General features: G+C 41.3%; 1 protein-coding gene across 1 annotated transcript in view; it reads left to right on the forward strand.

Moving 5' to 3' along the window:
- The window catches only part of PLXDC2 (plexin domain containing 2), a 436,027-nt gene that overhangs the window by 225,104 nt on the left and 195,818 nt on the right, over nucleotides 1–15,105 (forward strand). Inside the window, exon 3 of the mRNA XM_056114593.1 lies at nucleotides 2,287–2,433. Coding sequence (XP_055970568.1) covers nucleotides 2,287–2,433 — 147 coding nt within the window. The remainder of the gene's footprint in view (nucleotides 1–2,286; nucleotides 2,434–15,105) is intronic.

Below are 15,105 nucleotides of genomic sequence, written 5' to 3' on the forward strand. Positions count from 1 at the left end.
GAAGGGCGACGGTACTGGCTCGTCCTTCATGCCCTACTGAGATCACGAGTTGCACCCCACGAGCGGCTCTCCGGCACAGCTATGGCTCCAGAGGCAAAAGGACTTAATCCAGAGCCTGGCAGCTTGTTGCAGAAAAGTGAATGGACCATGCGTTAAACTATGGCACCAAGCCTCCCCGGGAGGGAAAGGGTGTTGCTCCCTTCTGCCCTTCTCCTCCCCCCAGCAGCAAGGTGGTGCCCCCTCAGAGCTCATTGGAAAGCCAGGTATGGCCCAGCGGTGACAGGGCAACTGCAGTCTCATGGGAAGGGGGACAGTACCGGCTCGTCCTTCATGCCCTACCAAGGTCATGAGTTGCCTCCCACGTGCGGCTCTCTGGCATGGCCATGGCTCTAGAGGCAAAAGGAGTTAAGAGCCTGGTAGCTTGCGGCAGAAAAGTGAATAGTCCATGCATTAAACTACGGCGATGTGCCTCCCTGGGAAGGAAAGGGTGTTGCTCCCTTCTGCCTTTCCCGCCCCTAGCAGCAAGGTGGCTGCCGTCTCAGAGCTTATAGGAAAGCCAGGTATGAGCCGACGGTATCAGGGCAACTGCAGTCTCATGGGAAGGGGAGCGGTACTGGCTCATCCTTCACGCCCTACCGAGGTCACCATTGCCCCCCACGAGCGGTTCTCTGGCACAGCCATAACACCAGATGCACAGAAACCAATCTCATAATTATCTCGCTCTTTGCAGAAATCCCAAATCGTGTGGTGGCTATTGCGGCCACACTACATTATATGATCTTATAACCAGCTACAGCAAACAAAGTATTTCACAATGCCTTTTCAGCAATTCTGATTGTTGGGGGGAAATTGTAGACAATAATGGTGCATATTTTGTCAAAATAATAAATGTAATCAATGTAGAGAAGAGTTAAGTAGAAATCATCTGTCTTATAGGCATTGGAAGGGGTGGGAGGAGGGTATATTGGGGTTCTTGGTGGTGAAAAATGAGTACTGGTGAAGGGAAAGGTATGATCATTGTATGACCGAGACTTAAACCTGAAAGCTTTGTAACTTTTCCCACAGTGATTCAATAAACAAATATAAGAAGAATAAATAAATAAATAAGTAAAATTGTGGGAAAAAAAAGTAAGGTGGAGTTCATGCCCAATTCAATCAGCTAATCAGTGGCTGAATTAATAGCAGTACTCCTACATTAAAAAAATTTTTTTAAAAAAATTTAAAAAAGAAGTTTGAATATATTGTTACTCAGGAGTAATTATTGTTTAGGTTTTCAGCAAGTAGTTCTAAAAGTGACATTGGAGGGTGGGTAGTGATTATAGTGTAATTGTGTTAAAATTAAAAAAAAGAGTGTTGTATGAAGTGTGTAAATTTGCCTCCAAGGTTTTAAGAATTTTTTTTTCTAAAGAGAATTATTGATTTTATTTTTTGCACCTTAAATTGAGTTTCCTTATATCTTATTCACCTAATAGGATTATTTTTTAAAAATAGAAGAAACTAATGTTTTTCCTTTCTTTAGAATTAAGTTTTATTTGCTTCCCTAGCATGAGTTAGCATCTTCATCATATCATGTAATAACTATTTCTTCCTGGACTGAGAACATTCCAGATATATTCTTTTGGCAACGTTTAAGTATATAGTATCTTTTATATATTATGTCCATGCATATCTAATACATATCATTATGGAGTGATAGCACAGCGGTAGGGCGTTTGCCTTGCATGCAGCTAACATGGCCAACCCGAGTTCGATTCCTCTGCCCCTCTCGGAGAGCCCAAGAGTATCTCACCTGCACGGCAGAGCCTGGCAAGCTCCCCGTTGCGTATTCGATATGCCAAACACAGTAACAAAGTCTCCAATGGAGACGTTACTGGGCCTGCTCAAGCAAATCGACGAACAACGGGAGAGCCTTTACCTTTACCTATGGACATCATGCTATCCATTAGATTCCTAGAAATGAGTCATTTTCTGACTGAAAGTTTTATCCTTTACCAACATGTTTGTATCCTTTTACACACATCCCCCTCTTCCTCCTAGTCCCAAACACCTTTATACCCAGTTTCTATGAGTTTGGCTCTTTTAGAGTTCACATAAAAGTGACATCAGGGGTCAGGGATGTAGCTCAGTGATAGAGCTCCTCCCTTGCATGTGTGAGTCCTGGGTTCAGTCTGCAAAAGCACCATGCATTTTTAGTGTTCCTCTGTTTGACTTACTTCCCTAAGCATCATGCTCTAAAGTCCAATCCTTGCTGCCTGTGTTGATGTGCATTATTCTCTCCTATTACAGGAAGACACAGATCACAATTATTATACATCTCGGATATATGGTCCATCGGATTCTGCCAGTCGGGATCTATGGGTCAACATAGACCAAATGGAAAAGGACAAAGTGAAGATTCATGGAATACTGTCTAATACTCATCGGCAGGCTGCAGTAAGTACTTGTATATTTTGAGTTTCTAATTTTTTGTTGTGAAAAAAATATTTTTGCTTAAATTGGCATGTTGGTGTTGATTTTTGTGATTATTTCAAGAATATTTAACCCTGCAACTGCATCTTTGATTAATAATTACATTAAATAATGGAAAATAAAGCAAATTATTTCGATAAGTCACAATTAAATAAATTAGGCATGAGCATCTCCTATTATGAGTTGTATATTCAAGTCAATGTTGAGATTAAGCCTGCATAATTTTCAATTTTCTTGCAACCCATGAGTTTAGATAACACTTTTGACAATTACATCAATTTGGTTTCTTTTATCTTATTATGTTTATTACTCTTGGTATTAAAATAATTGAACCAGGGTGGTATGGTGCTGCCAGCAGGTCAGTCTGTACTATGACGCGAGTGCATCAGCAGACTGATGGCACCTTCAGACTTCCAGATACCCCAAAATTGTTGCTGTGCCTTTGGCCAGAACCCAAAATCTTGGGGCAAAGTTTACCAAGAAAGTAAATGGCCAAAAGTTAGGTATGTGGGAGACACACCCACAAACCACATCCAGCGCAGCTATATAATTGGAGGCATGGCCTCTCTGGTTCCTGTTCAAACTGCTTAACAGCCATGATCCTAGAGACAAATAAATCTCAGAACCCAAAGGCTTTTGGCAGAAATGTGTCCTGTTCCTGCAGTTGATTACTGGCTCTGGGCCACTCCAGGTGGGAATAGGTTTTGTGCCTTGGCCTGTTCCCCCTGGCGCCTGATGACTGCCATCCTCCAGAGGCCACTGTACAGTCAGGTTTGGGTCCACAGTGACAAGACACGTGGGGCCTTACAGGATGGGGCTGGAGCCAGCCCTTTCCTCCCTGTACCAATGAGACATCCAGTCGCCACCAATAAACGGCCTCTCTGGCTCCTGATAAAGCCGTTTAATGGCCATGATCCCAGAGACTCAGAAACAAATCGCAGAACCCAGTGACTTCTGGCAGAAATGCGTCCGGACGGCACAGTAGGTTACTGTCGCCGGTCCACCGCAGAGGGGAAAGGGTGCTGTCCCTCCACTTGCTCCCTCTAGGAGGCTCAGTGGTCACCATCCACCAGAGGCTCCTGATCAAGCTGCTTAACAGCCATGATCCAAGAGATTCAGGGATAAATCTCGAAACCCAGCAGGTTTTGGCAGAAATCCCTCCAGATTTAGTTGTTAAAATTTCACAATTTCAAAATCACGCAGCCACCACTGAAACTGTGCGACATCATATATTATTCATAACCAGCAATACAAAACAAATTGTCTACTGTTCCCTTTTCAGCAGATCTGAGTGTTTGGGTAAAATCCCAAATAATAATGGTGGGTCTGGTGTCAAAATATTGATTATAATCTAAGTAGAGAGAGAGTAATGTGGAAATCATCTGCCCCACAGGTAGGGGAAGGGTGTAGGATGGGCTTGTACTAGTTTTTTTGGGGGTGGAGAATGGGCACCAGTGAAGGTATGGGTGTTTCATTGTATGACCAAGACTTAAACCTGAAAGCTTTGTAACTGCTCACACGGTGATTCAATAAATAAAATTATAAAAAATGAAAAAAAAACGTAAGGTGGATTTCATGCCCAAATAAATCAGCTAATCAGTGGCTGAATAAATAGCAGTACTCCTATATTAAAAATAAATAAATCAATAAATAAAAATAAAATAATTGAACCAGAAATATTTGTGAGTCAGAAAACCCATGTATGTAACTATGGATTTAAGTGAAGGACTTTAATATAAAGGAATATAATTCAATCCAGACACTTAAAATATACATTTAATTATGTCTCACCTGTCATTTATCAGCTATGGTTTCTATTATCAAATGATTTAGATATTCTGCAACATAATTTCCACATCTGTACAGTGGAGATGATATGTGGTATTTATACACATATCTAAATATTTTACATGCAAGGCTAACTGCCTATGTAGTTGAGTTGACAATCTTTACAAGAATCACATGATTTATATATTATTACCATCTAGGAATTGCAAATGAGTGATATGACTCATAAACATATCAAATAACTTACCTATGTGTCTCCAGTCAGTTAAGTGGTAAAACTCACATGTTAACAGGAGGGGGTGTGCATGTAAAATTTATCACTATTGGACCTCAACCTTGGCTTCAGTAGTCATTTTTTTTTAAATATATTTAACATTTAAAAGTTACTTAGATTCGCTGTAAGAATAATAGCAATGCTCACATCACTGACAGAGCCATATTTGCTCAGTTTTTTTATGACAATGTGAAAAAATAATGAACTTTAATCTTTAAATTTCTAGTTCCATTATTGATACAACTATAGAATCAAAAGAGGCAAGTCTCAGCAGTGCCGATTTACAACTGTCAAATAATAAAGATTCTGATCAGCAGCCTTAATTGTGTGTGTGAATATATATATATATAATATATATACATATATATATATATATCACTGTATCACTGTCATCCCATTGTTCATCGATTTGCTTGAGCGGGCACCAGTAACATTTCCATTGTGAGACTTATTTTTACTGTGTTTGGCATATCGAATACACCACATGGAGCATGCCAGGCTCTGCCGTGCAGGCAGGCAGGATACTCTTAATAGCTGATTGTAAGTATTATAAAATGAATCTGAGGCATGATTCAAGAAGTGAATGCTGGGCCAGGGAGACAGCTCCAAGGTTGGAACATGTGTTTTGCACACACACACACACACACACACACACATATGTATATATATACTCATTCCTGTATTAGATCAAAATCTAACAGTTAAAGTGGAAATTAATTATCATTCACCATGAAGGTTGATTGAACTTTCTAGATTAAGCCGTGTTTCTTGAAGCAGAGAAACAAAGCAGTTCCTTTCCCTTGTTGAATTCCATCACCCCCTTTCTTTTCTGTTTTCAGAAAACCCCAGGGAAGATGACAGATTCAGACATGATTCCTGTCAGGTTTAGAAAGATCTGAGAAGAAAAAATGGGAAAGATGAGATTAGACTCGGAAATGTCTATCAGGAGTTTATTCATGCGATGGACCTTCTGCTACATGAAGGTGCCTAACAGTACAAAATTCATATTCTAAACATTTGACTGTAGCTGTTTTCCTATGGAGATTCTATAAAGTGGTCCTGATAGTGGACACTTCCACTAATATGTCCAGTGGAGAAAGAAGTTTGTTCAGCTGTTAGCGTGTTGCCTCATTTCATCGTTCACTTACCTCCCCACTATGACTTTCGACTGTTCTCTCAAAACTGAGGCCCTTTACATGAAGTGTATCTCCTACACCCTTTTGGATTAGATTTTGCTTGGTTGCCTTGTAACCTTAGTTCTAGGGTTGTTTCCAGGAAAGTGGTGATGTGATATCCGATCTTTTTTCCTTTTTTATTATGGAGTATGGGGGGTACTCTGCCCAGGGCTTACTCCTGGCTCTCTGCTCAGGAATCACTCCTGACAGGGTTCCAGGGAGCCTATGGGGTGCCAGAGAATGAATCCAGACATGCCATATCTCAGGCAAGTGCCTTAACCCCTGTACTAGTTCTCTGACCTATGAACCATTTTTTCTTAGTCTGAAACCATTTTTTTCTTTCAGCTTTCACCATCTATGTTCACCCACACCCAAATGGGAGGGCCTGAAATTTTGCTTGTAACTCAATCTATGCACTGATTTTAAAAATACATTATCACTGGAGAGACAGTGTATAAGACATTTGCATCTCAGCTGCTGATCCAGTTTCAATTCCTGGAATCCTATATCATCCGCTGAGCATCGTCAGGATAATTTCTGAGTGTAGAACTAGGAGTGACCCCTGAACACTGCCAGGTGTGCCTCCCCCCCAATAGAAAAAAAAGGGAAAATAAAATGCATATCATTGATATAAATCATTATTTTATCTTTGGCAGAAACCACTCTGCCTTTATAACATATTGGGTTCTTGGTTTTCCATAAAAGCATAAGCCTTTATAAGCAAGCCAGTATACATTTCTTAGATTTAGCGATTGGTCCTCTACTCAAATTCCCTTTAACAACCCACAGGCACACCCTTGCATTAATGAGAGTAAAGTTGGTTCTATTACTTAGTTATCCCTTTTTACTCTTGGTTGAAAGAGTTTACCACCTATCCCATTAAAGTAAGTTTTATACTTTAGAAATTATCAATAGCTATGTAGAATATAATTTCTGATAAAAGTTTTTTCTAGCTAAATGTGTTATTTTAAATATTAACTTTAGCTCTTCAAATTGTGGAGGGAATTTGGGGTTTTAGTATTCCTTAGTTGCCCTCCCCTCTTCTTCCAATCCTTACAGATTTCTTTCCTCTCTCCCTATTAGGCCTTCTTAGAGCAGAATCTAGTTGTTAGAAATGTTATTTTGTTGTTGTTATAGTAGTTGTTTTGGCCAGAGAGGTATAATACAGGCAAAAAGATGTTTGCTTTGCTCATAACTAATTCCGGTTTGATCCGCAGTACAACTTCTGAGGACTATCAGAATTGATCCCTGAGCATAGAACCAAGAATAAGCCTCCCCTAAACTGGGGTGGGAGGTATTGTTGTTGTAGGTTAATACTGTAGCCAAAGAACCTTCTCCTCGTCCTGTCCAGGCACCAGGCATCAGTCCTACTCCTCCCCTGCCCAGATCTCACAGGAGACTTGGGGCACATAGAAAATAGCAGGAGTCCTATTATTAATCAGATTTCTACTCTTCCTAATTCTGATTCAAAACTCAGACAACCTGGAGACAGGATCTAATTCAAAATGTGGGGATTTTCTCAAACATTTTCACCACTTGGCATAAGTTCATATATAATTATAAGCATTCGGTTAACAAATTAGACAGGAGAGAGAGGAGTAAGAGAATTGAGGAAGGGATGGAGGGAGGGAGAAGAGAGAAAGTACTGGAAGTCTTCTTTAAAAATTTTAATCAGAGTTTCAAATACCTATATTTTCCTTATTTGGATTTAAATTTTGTCATTTAAAACATTTCAATAGCATTTCTTAAATTATTACAACAATCAAAAAGAAAAAAAGTCTTTGATTTTAACAGTTGGCAAATGAAAGGAAGAAATATGCCCTTGTAGATAAAGGAAAGTGAAAAAAATTGAAGAAATATTTGCCTCTTCATAGCAAGCAAGCAGGCAAGCATAGCACATTATATTGAAGTACTGGTACTTTACTGAAATTTTTGTCTCTTACTCAGAGTCCCCTGGTTGTCAGATTGCAGAGCTGGAAGTTTCAGAAGGCAGACCTAGGAATCAATTTGGATTTATTTCTTTCCAACTGTGCAGACCTTGATATTACACAGTTGTGTCACTTTTTCGTCTCAGTTTATCTGTGTATTTTGTATTTTTGTTGATGTTTGCTTGTTTTTTTCTCCATTTAAAAAATAACTATAAGGTTTGATTCTGCAGCCAGTGAAAATAGACATGTTTTGCCACCTGGAACCACAGTTTCTGCAGTTCTGTTTTATGGCTGCTAGAGGAGTCCCACTGTCCCGGGAAGGAGCTCAGGGAGGCTGGGGTCATGAGACTTCGGTTCCCAGGCTCATCTTGGATTCTGCCTGCTCTTTCACTTCTCAATTTCCAAACCACAAAGAAAGGGAAAAGAAATCTGTCTTCTCTTGATTCACTTCAAGAATGAAAGCAAAATGGACATGAAATGTCATTGAAAGCAACAAATAAAGATGAGACTGCTGTGGTTATTTGAGAGTTCCAACTATTTACAAGTGAAACCCCAATTATTTTCAAGTTAATTTCAATTTCACATCTATTCATAGATGTGGCTCACTGGCAGCAGTTTCTATCTTCGTTGTCTACGCACCAAAATCTCATTATGATGAAAGAGAAATTCAGAAGTTCTACATGGAGCTGGAGAAGTTCTATAAAGAAGACCACACCTTCTACAAGATCATTGTAGGTGATTTTAATGCCAAGATAGGACCGAGAAGATCAGCTGAAGAACTTCACATCGGGACTCATGGCCTAGAATGGAACCAACAGGGTGAGAGACTGTCTGAGTTCATCATCCATGGTAACTCACAGTTCCAGAAGGCAGAATCTAAACGTTGGACATGGGAGTCTCCCGGTGGACGATTCCACAACGAAATAGACCACATCATATTCAATCGACGGTTTTGCCTGACCGATGTCGCTGTTGTCCCAAAATTCAGAACAGGATCGGACCACCGTCTCCTTCGTGCAAAATTCTACTTCACAGAGCGGGGAGAAAGGGCTGCAAAGTTTAAAAAGAGAACTCCCAGAACGACCACCAACTGGGAGCTCTTTGGCACTATTGTGGCAACATGGGAAGATGCCATTGTTGACAACATTCATGAGGAATACGATGGACTGGTACAGCACCTCCATGAATGGCGAGGAACGTCAAGAGAGAGATAGCCACCAAAAAATGCCTGTCTTCGAAAACTCTTGAGCTTATTCGACAGCGTGGTTTGGTGCATGCCTCAGGCAACTGCAGGCTAATGTCCGAGCTCGAAAAGCAGTGCAGAGATGCGATCAAGGAAGACCTCAAAGAGAGAAGAGCAGAAGTGCCGGTAGATGCGGCAGAAGCCAGGAAAAGTATTCGTAATGCCCGTCTGTCCTTCGCCAACTACAAGACCAAGATGACTGCCCTCCGACGTCCTGATGGATCCATCACATCCTCCAGAATGGCAAAGGAGAAGATTATCCATGACTTCTACTCAAATCTCTTCGATAGCCATGTCCACTTGCTGACATACCAAATTCCACAGGATGGATATGTCGTTCCCAATGTTCTCCCTTCCGAAATCCGACACGCCATTTCGTCGGTAAAGAAACAAACAGCACCCGGCCCACACAAGGTCAGACCTGAACACCTCAAGAACCTGCCGTCAGTACTCATCAATACACTGGCTCGGCTCTTCACATGCTACCTGTCTGACTGCAAGGTTCCGTCCCAAGGGAAAACCAGCAGGACCGTACTACTGTTCAAGAAGGGAGACATCCATGACATTGGCAACTATCTCCCAATCTGCCTATTGTCTGTCATCTACAAGTTGTTCACTTGAGTCATGCTAAATAGGATTGGCAGAACACTAGATGAAGGACAACCATGCGAGCAAGCCGGGTTCCACAAAGGATTCAGCACCATCGACCATATCCACACGATAACCAAGCTCATTGAGGTTTCTCGGGAGTTCAAGATGCCGCTCTGTTTAACGTTCATTGATTTAAAGAAGGCCTTTGATTCTGTTGAGATGGAAGCGGTCATTGAAGCCCTAGCCAATCAGGGCATTCAAGCCCAATACATCAAGATCCTCTGTGAGCTGTATTGCAGATTCACTACCAGGATCTCACCATTCTACAAAGAAGTAATCATTGATGTCAAGAGAGGGGTTCAGTAGGGTAATACCATTTCACCGAAACTCTTCAGTGCCACCCTTGAGAACATCATGTGACGACTGGAATGGGAAGGAATGGGAGTGAAGATAGATGGTCGGCAACTACACCACCTCTGCTTTGCTGATAACATTGATTTAATAACACCAAACATCAGCCAAGCAGCACAAATGCTGGCCGACTTTGACCATGAGTGTGGAAAGGTAGGACTACAGCTGAATCTTACGAAGAAAATGTTTATGAGAAACAGCCTCGTTCCTGACGCCCCATTCGCTCTCAACGGAACGACCATCTCCGAATGCAACAGCTATGTGTACCTAGCTCGAGAAGTCAACATGACAAACTACCTGGCACCTGAGCTACGCAGGAGGAAGAGAGTGACTTGGAACGCCTTCAAGAACGTCGAAGAAATAGCTAAGAGGACGAAGAACCTCTGGCTCCGGGCACATCTCTTTGATTCCACTTTTCTTCCTGCATTAACATATGCCTCAGAGACCTGGGCCCTACGTAAACAGGATGAGAATGCAATTCGGGTCTCCCATAGAGGAATTGAAAGAGCTATGCTTGGAATATCACGTTTCACTCAAATGAGAGAAAGAATTCGGAGTTCCGACATCTGTCTATGATCAAGAATCAGGGACGCTGTCTCATTTGCCAAGGTGTCAAAAATCAGATGGGCTGGTCACGTAATGAGATTTAAAGACGACCGCTGGACTAGAGATGTTACTGACTGGATTCCACGGGATGTCAAAAGACCGCGTGTCCGCCCACCTATTAGCTGGTCAGACTTCTTCAACAAGATCATGAACGATCGGTTTTAGGCTTTTCATATTCCCAGAGTGAACAGATGCCATTGGGCTACACTAGCACACAACAGGGACAAATGGAGACGTTACTGTTGCCTGCTCGAGCAAATCGACGACTACCAGGAAGTTAAGTGATTAAGTGATTAAGTGAATTTCAATTTAGTTTGTAAGTATTCTCAAGACTTTGCTTTGACAGAGATAGATATGTACATCTATTGCCTATCAAAGCTCTGTATAACGTTTGGCAAAGGCATTGTTGTGGTGATTTTTGTCAGACATAAGCACACTGTATACCTTGGAGGATAGAAACAAGATATATTTTTTATGAAGTGGTTATTTTTATCTTTATCTACTCTACATTATCTACTTTCTATCTCTGTCATAGGCAATTAAGATATTTGATGGCATTTTATGTATTTTATAACTTGTACTATTCTCCTTAAGAATACTTAGCCTACTTGAATGTATAGAGAAAGCTTCATTTTTTTGAAAACTTCAAAATAATGAAGTTTTCTAGACAGTTTTGCCCATAAAAAAATAACATTTCAAGAAATATTTCTATCAATCTCACATTTTCATATTGGTGTTGTTGAGAGACCTTAATTTGTATGTTCATAAAGACCTTAGTCTTTTTTTTATTGCACAATTTTATTTTTTCTGCATCAGGAAATTTCTTACATTCATTTCCCCAAATCCCCTTCTAAATGATTAATTCTAAAGACATTTTCTGGGGCTGGAGTGCTAGCACAGTGGGTAGGGCGTTTATCTTACATGCGGCCAACCCGGGTTTGATTCCCAGTATTGCACATGGTCCCTTGAGCACCACCAGGAGTAATTCCTGAGTGCATGAGCTAGGAGTAATCCCTGTGCATCGCTGGGTATGATGCAAAAAGAAAAAAAAAAGACATTGGCTACCCCAATCATTATATTAACTGAACCATAAACTTTCGCCTGAATTCTGACCCACAGTACCTGGCGTGAAGTTGCTTTTGTTTATTTTGGAGTGGTTGAATATGTTTGCTGCACTCTGCCTTTTGAGAGATATCACTTTTAGAAAAATGTACACAGTTCAAAAACTTGACCTTACTCCTTTGTTCTTAGGATTTTACTCTAATAATTAGCCTGAGTTGTGACTGCATATCTCTCTCCAGCATAATTTTAGTTTAATCAGTTCATATTATTATTATACTTAAGCTATTTGCCAATTTTGAGATTAATTTTCTTTGTCCTAAAGAAAATATTGAATGCTTTTTGTAAAAAAAAAGTAATAAAAGGCCCTGTTTTTGTTCTATTCCACAAAATTGACATGAGATAGGAATGACTGATTTCTTTTCTCTTCTCCATGCCAGGCAAGAGACTCTGTACTTACCTCAAAGTCATTGAATACATCCATATATGTGTGTCTATATATAATATATATATATATATATTTGTGTGTGTGTGTGTGTATGTCACTGTTCACTGTCACTGTTCTCCCGTTGTTCATCAATTTGCTGAAGCGGGCCCAGTAATGTCTCCATTGGAGACTTTATTGTTACTGTGTTTGGCATATTGAATACATCACGGGTAGCTTGCCAGGCTCTGCTGTGCGGGCAAGATACTCTCAGTAGCTTGCCAGGCTCTCTGAGAGGGGTGGAGGAATCGAAGTCGGGTTAGCCATGTTGGCTGCGTGCAAGGCAAATGTCTTGCCGCTGTGCTATCGCTCCAGCATATGTGTATGTATGCATGTATAACACTGTAGCATTGTCCTCCCGTTGTTCATCGCTTTGCTGGAGAGAGCCCAGTAACGTCTCCACTGTGAGACTTGTTGTTACTGTTTTTGGCATATAAATATGCCACAGGGAGCTTGCCAGGCTCTGCCATGCAGGCGGAATACTCTCAGTAGCTTGCCAGACTCTTTGACAGGGGCAGAGGAATCAGACCCGGGTTGGCTGGAGGCAAGGCAAATGCCCTAAAAACTGTGCTATTGCTATTGCTATCGCTCCAGCATATATATATATATATATATATATATATATATATATATATATATAGAGAGAGAGAGAGAGAGAGAGAGAGAGAGTATTTTGCCCGCATGGCAAAGCCTGGCAAGCTACCCGTGACGTATTTGATAGGCCAGACACAGTAACAATTGTTGCAATGGAGACATTACTGGGCCTGCTCGAGCAAATCAATGAGCAACAGTAGGACAGTGACAGTGACAGTGATATATATATATATATATATATATATATATCACTTATATATATATATATATATATATATCACTTGATCACTTGACATCCCGTTACTCATTGATTTGCTCGAACAGGCGCCAGTAACATCTCCATTCACCCCAGTCACATGCTAGTGTAGCCCAAAGGTGTCTGCTCATTCTAGGAATACAAAGAGCCTCAAATTTATCATTCAGAGTCTTGACGAAGAAGTCTGACCATCTCACAGGTGGGTGGCCACGCAATCTTTTGACATCTTGTGGAATCCAGTCAGTAATGCCTCTAGTCCAGTGGTTGTCTCCAAATCTCATTGTGTCTAGCCCATCTGATTTTTGACACAAAACAGACAGCATCCCTGATTCTTGATCGTCGATGTAGGTCAGAACTCCAGATTCTTTCTCTCATTTGAGTGAAGCATGATACTCCAAACATAGTTCTTTCAGTTCCTCTTTGGGAGAACCGAATGGCATTCTCATCCTGTTTTTCTAGGGCCCAGGTCTCTGAGACGTGTGTTAATGCAGGAAGAGTAGTGGAATCGAAGAGATGTGCCCGGAGCCAGAGGTTCTTCATCCTCCTAGCTATTTCTTAGCTCTCTTCCTCCTGTGCAGCTCAGGTGCAAGGTCATTCATCATGTTGACTTCTCGGCCTTGTTACATATAACTGTTACATTCAGAGATGTTCATTCCATTGAGAGCAAATGGAGAGTAAGGAACAAGACCGTTCCTCATAAACATTGTCTTTGTGAGATTCAGCTGTAGTCCAACCTTTCCATACTCACGGTTGAAGTTGGCCAGCATTTGTGCTGCTTGGCTAATATTTAGTGTTATTAGAATGATGTTATCAGCAAAGTGGAGGTTGTGTATTTGCTCACCGTCTATCTTTACTCCCATTCCTTCCCAATCCAGTCTTTGCGTGACATTCTCGAGGGTGGCACTGAAGGGTTTTGGTGAAATGGTATCATCCTGTTGAACCCCTCTCTTGACATGGATAATTACTTTCTTGTAGAATGTTGAGATCTCGGTGAATCCATAATAGAGCTCAGGGAGGATCCTGATGTATTGAGCTTGAAAGCCTTATTTGGCTAGGGCTTTGTTGACTGCTTCTGGCTCAACAGAATCAAAGGCTTTCTTGAAATCAATGAACATTAGACAGAGCAGCATCTTGAATTCCTGAGAAACCTTAATGAGCTTGGTTATTGTGTGGATAGGGTTGATTGTGCTGAGTCCTTTTTGGAAACCGGCTTCCTCTCATGGTTGTCTTTCATCTAGTGTTCTGCCAATCCTATTCAGAATGACTCAAGTGAACAGTTTCTAGAAGACAGACAACAGGCAGATCAGGTGATAGTTGCCAATGTTGTGGATGTCTCCTTTTTTGTACAGTAGTACAGTCCTGCTGGTTTTCCATTGGGATGGAAAAAGCCGAGCCAGTGTATTGATGAGTACCAACGGCAGGTTCTTCAGGTGTTCAGGTCTGACCTTGTCTGGGCCAGGTGCTGTTTGCTTCTTTACCAATGAAATGGCGTGTCGAATTTCAGAAGGGAGATTGCTGGGAACGACATATCCATCCTGCGGAAATTGGTATGTGGGCAGGTGGGCATGGATATCAAAGAGATCCGAGTAGAAGTCATGGATAATCTTCTCCATTGCCCTTCTGGAAGATGTGAGAAATCCATCAGGATGTCGGAGGGAAGTCATCTTGGTCTTGTAGTTGGCAAAGGACAGACAGGCATTGTGAATGCTTTTCTTGGCTTCTGTCACATCTGCCAGCACTCTGCTCTTCTCTCTTTGAGGTCTTCCTTGATCGCTTCTCAGCACTGTTTTGTGAGCTCGGACGTTTGCTTGTGGTTGCCTAAGGTTTGTGCCAAGCCACGTTGGCGAATAAGCTCAAGAGTTTTCGAAGACGGGTGTCTTTTTGTGGCTATCTCTCTTGGTGTTCCTCACATTATCATGGAGGTTCTGAACCAGTTGATCTTATTCCTCATCAATATTGTCAACAATGGCATCTTTCCATGGTGCAGCAATAGTGCCAAAGAGCTCCCAGTTGGCGATCATTCTGGGCGTTCTCTTCATAAACTTTGCAGCCCTTTCTCCCCACTCTGTGAAGTAGAATTTTGGACGAAGGAGATGGTGATCTGATCCCGTTTGGAATTTTGGGACAACAGTGACATCGGTCAGGCAAAACCATCGATTGAATATGATGTGGTCAATTTCGCTGTGGAACCATGGACCAGGAGACTCCCATCTCCAATGTTTAGATT

The sequence above is a fragment of the Sorex fumeus genome, unplaced genomic scaffold (assembly GCF_029834395.1).
Source record: "Sorex fumeus unplaced genomic scaffold, SorFum_2.1 ptg000026l, whole genome shotgun sequence".
Lineage (NCBI taxonomy): Eukaryota > Metazoa > Chordata > Mammalia > Eulipotyphla > Soricidae > Sorex > Sorex fumeus.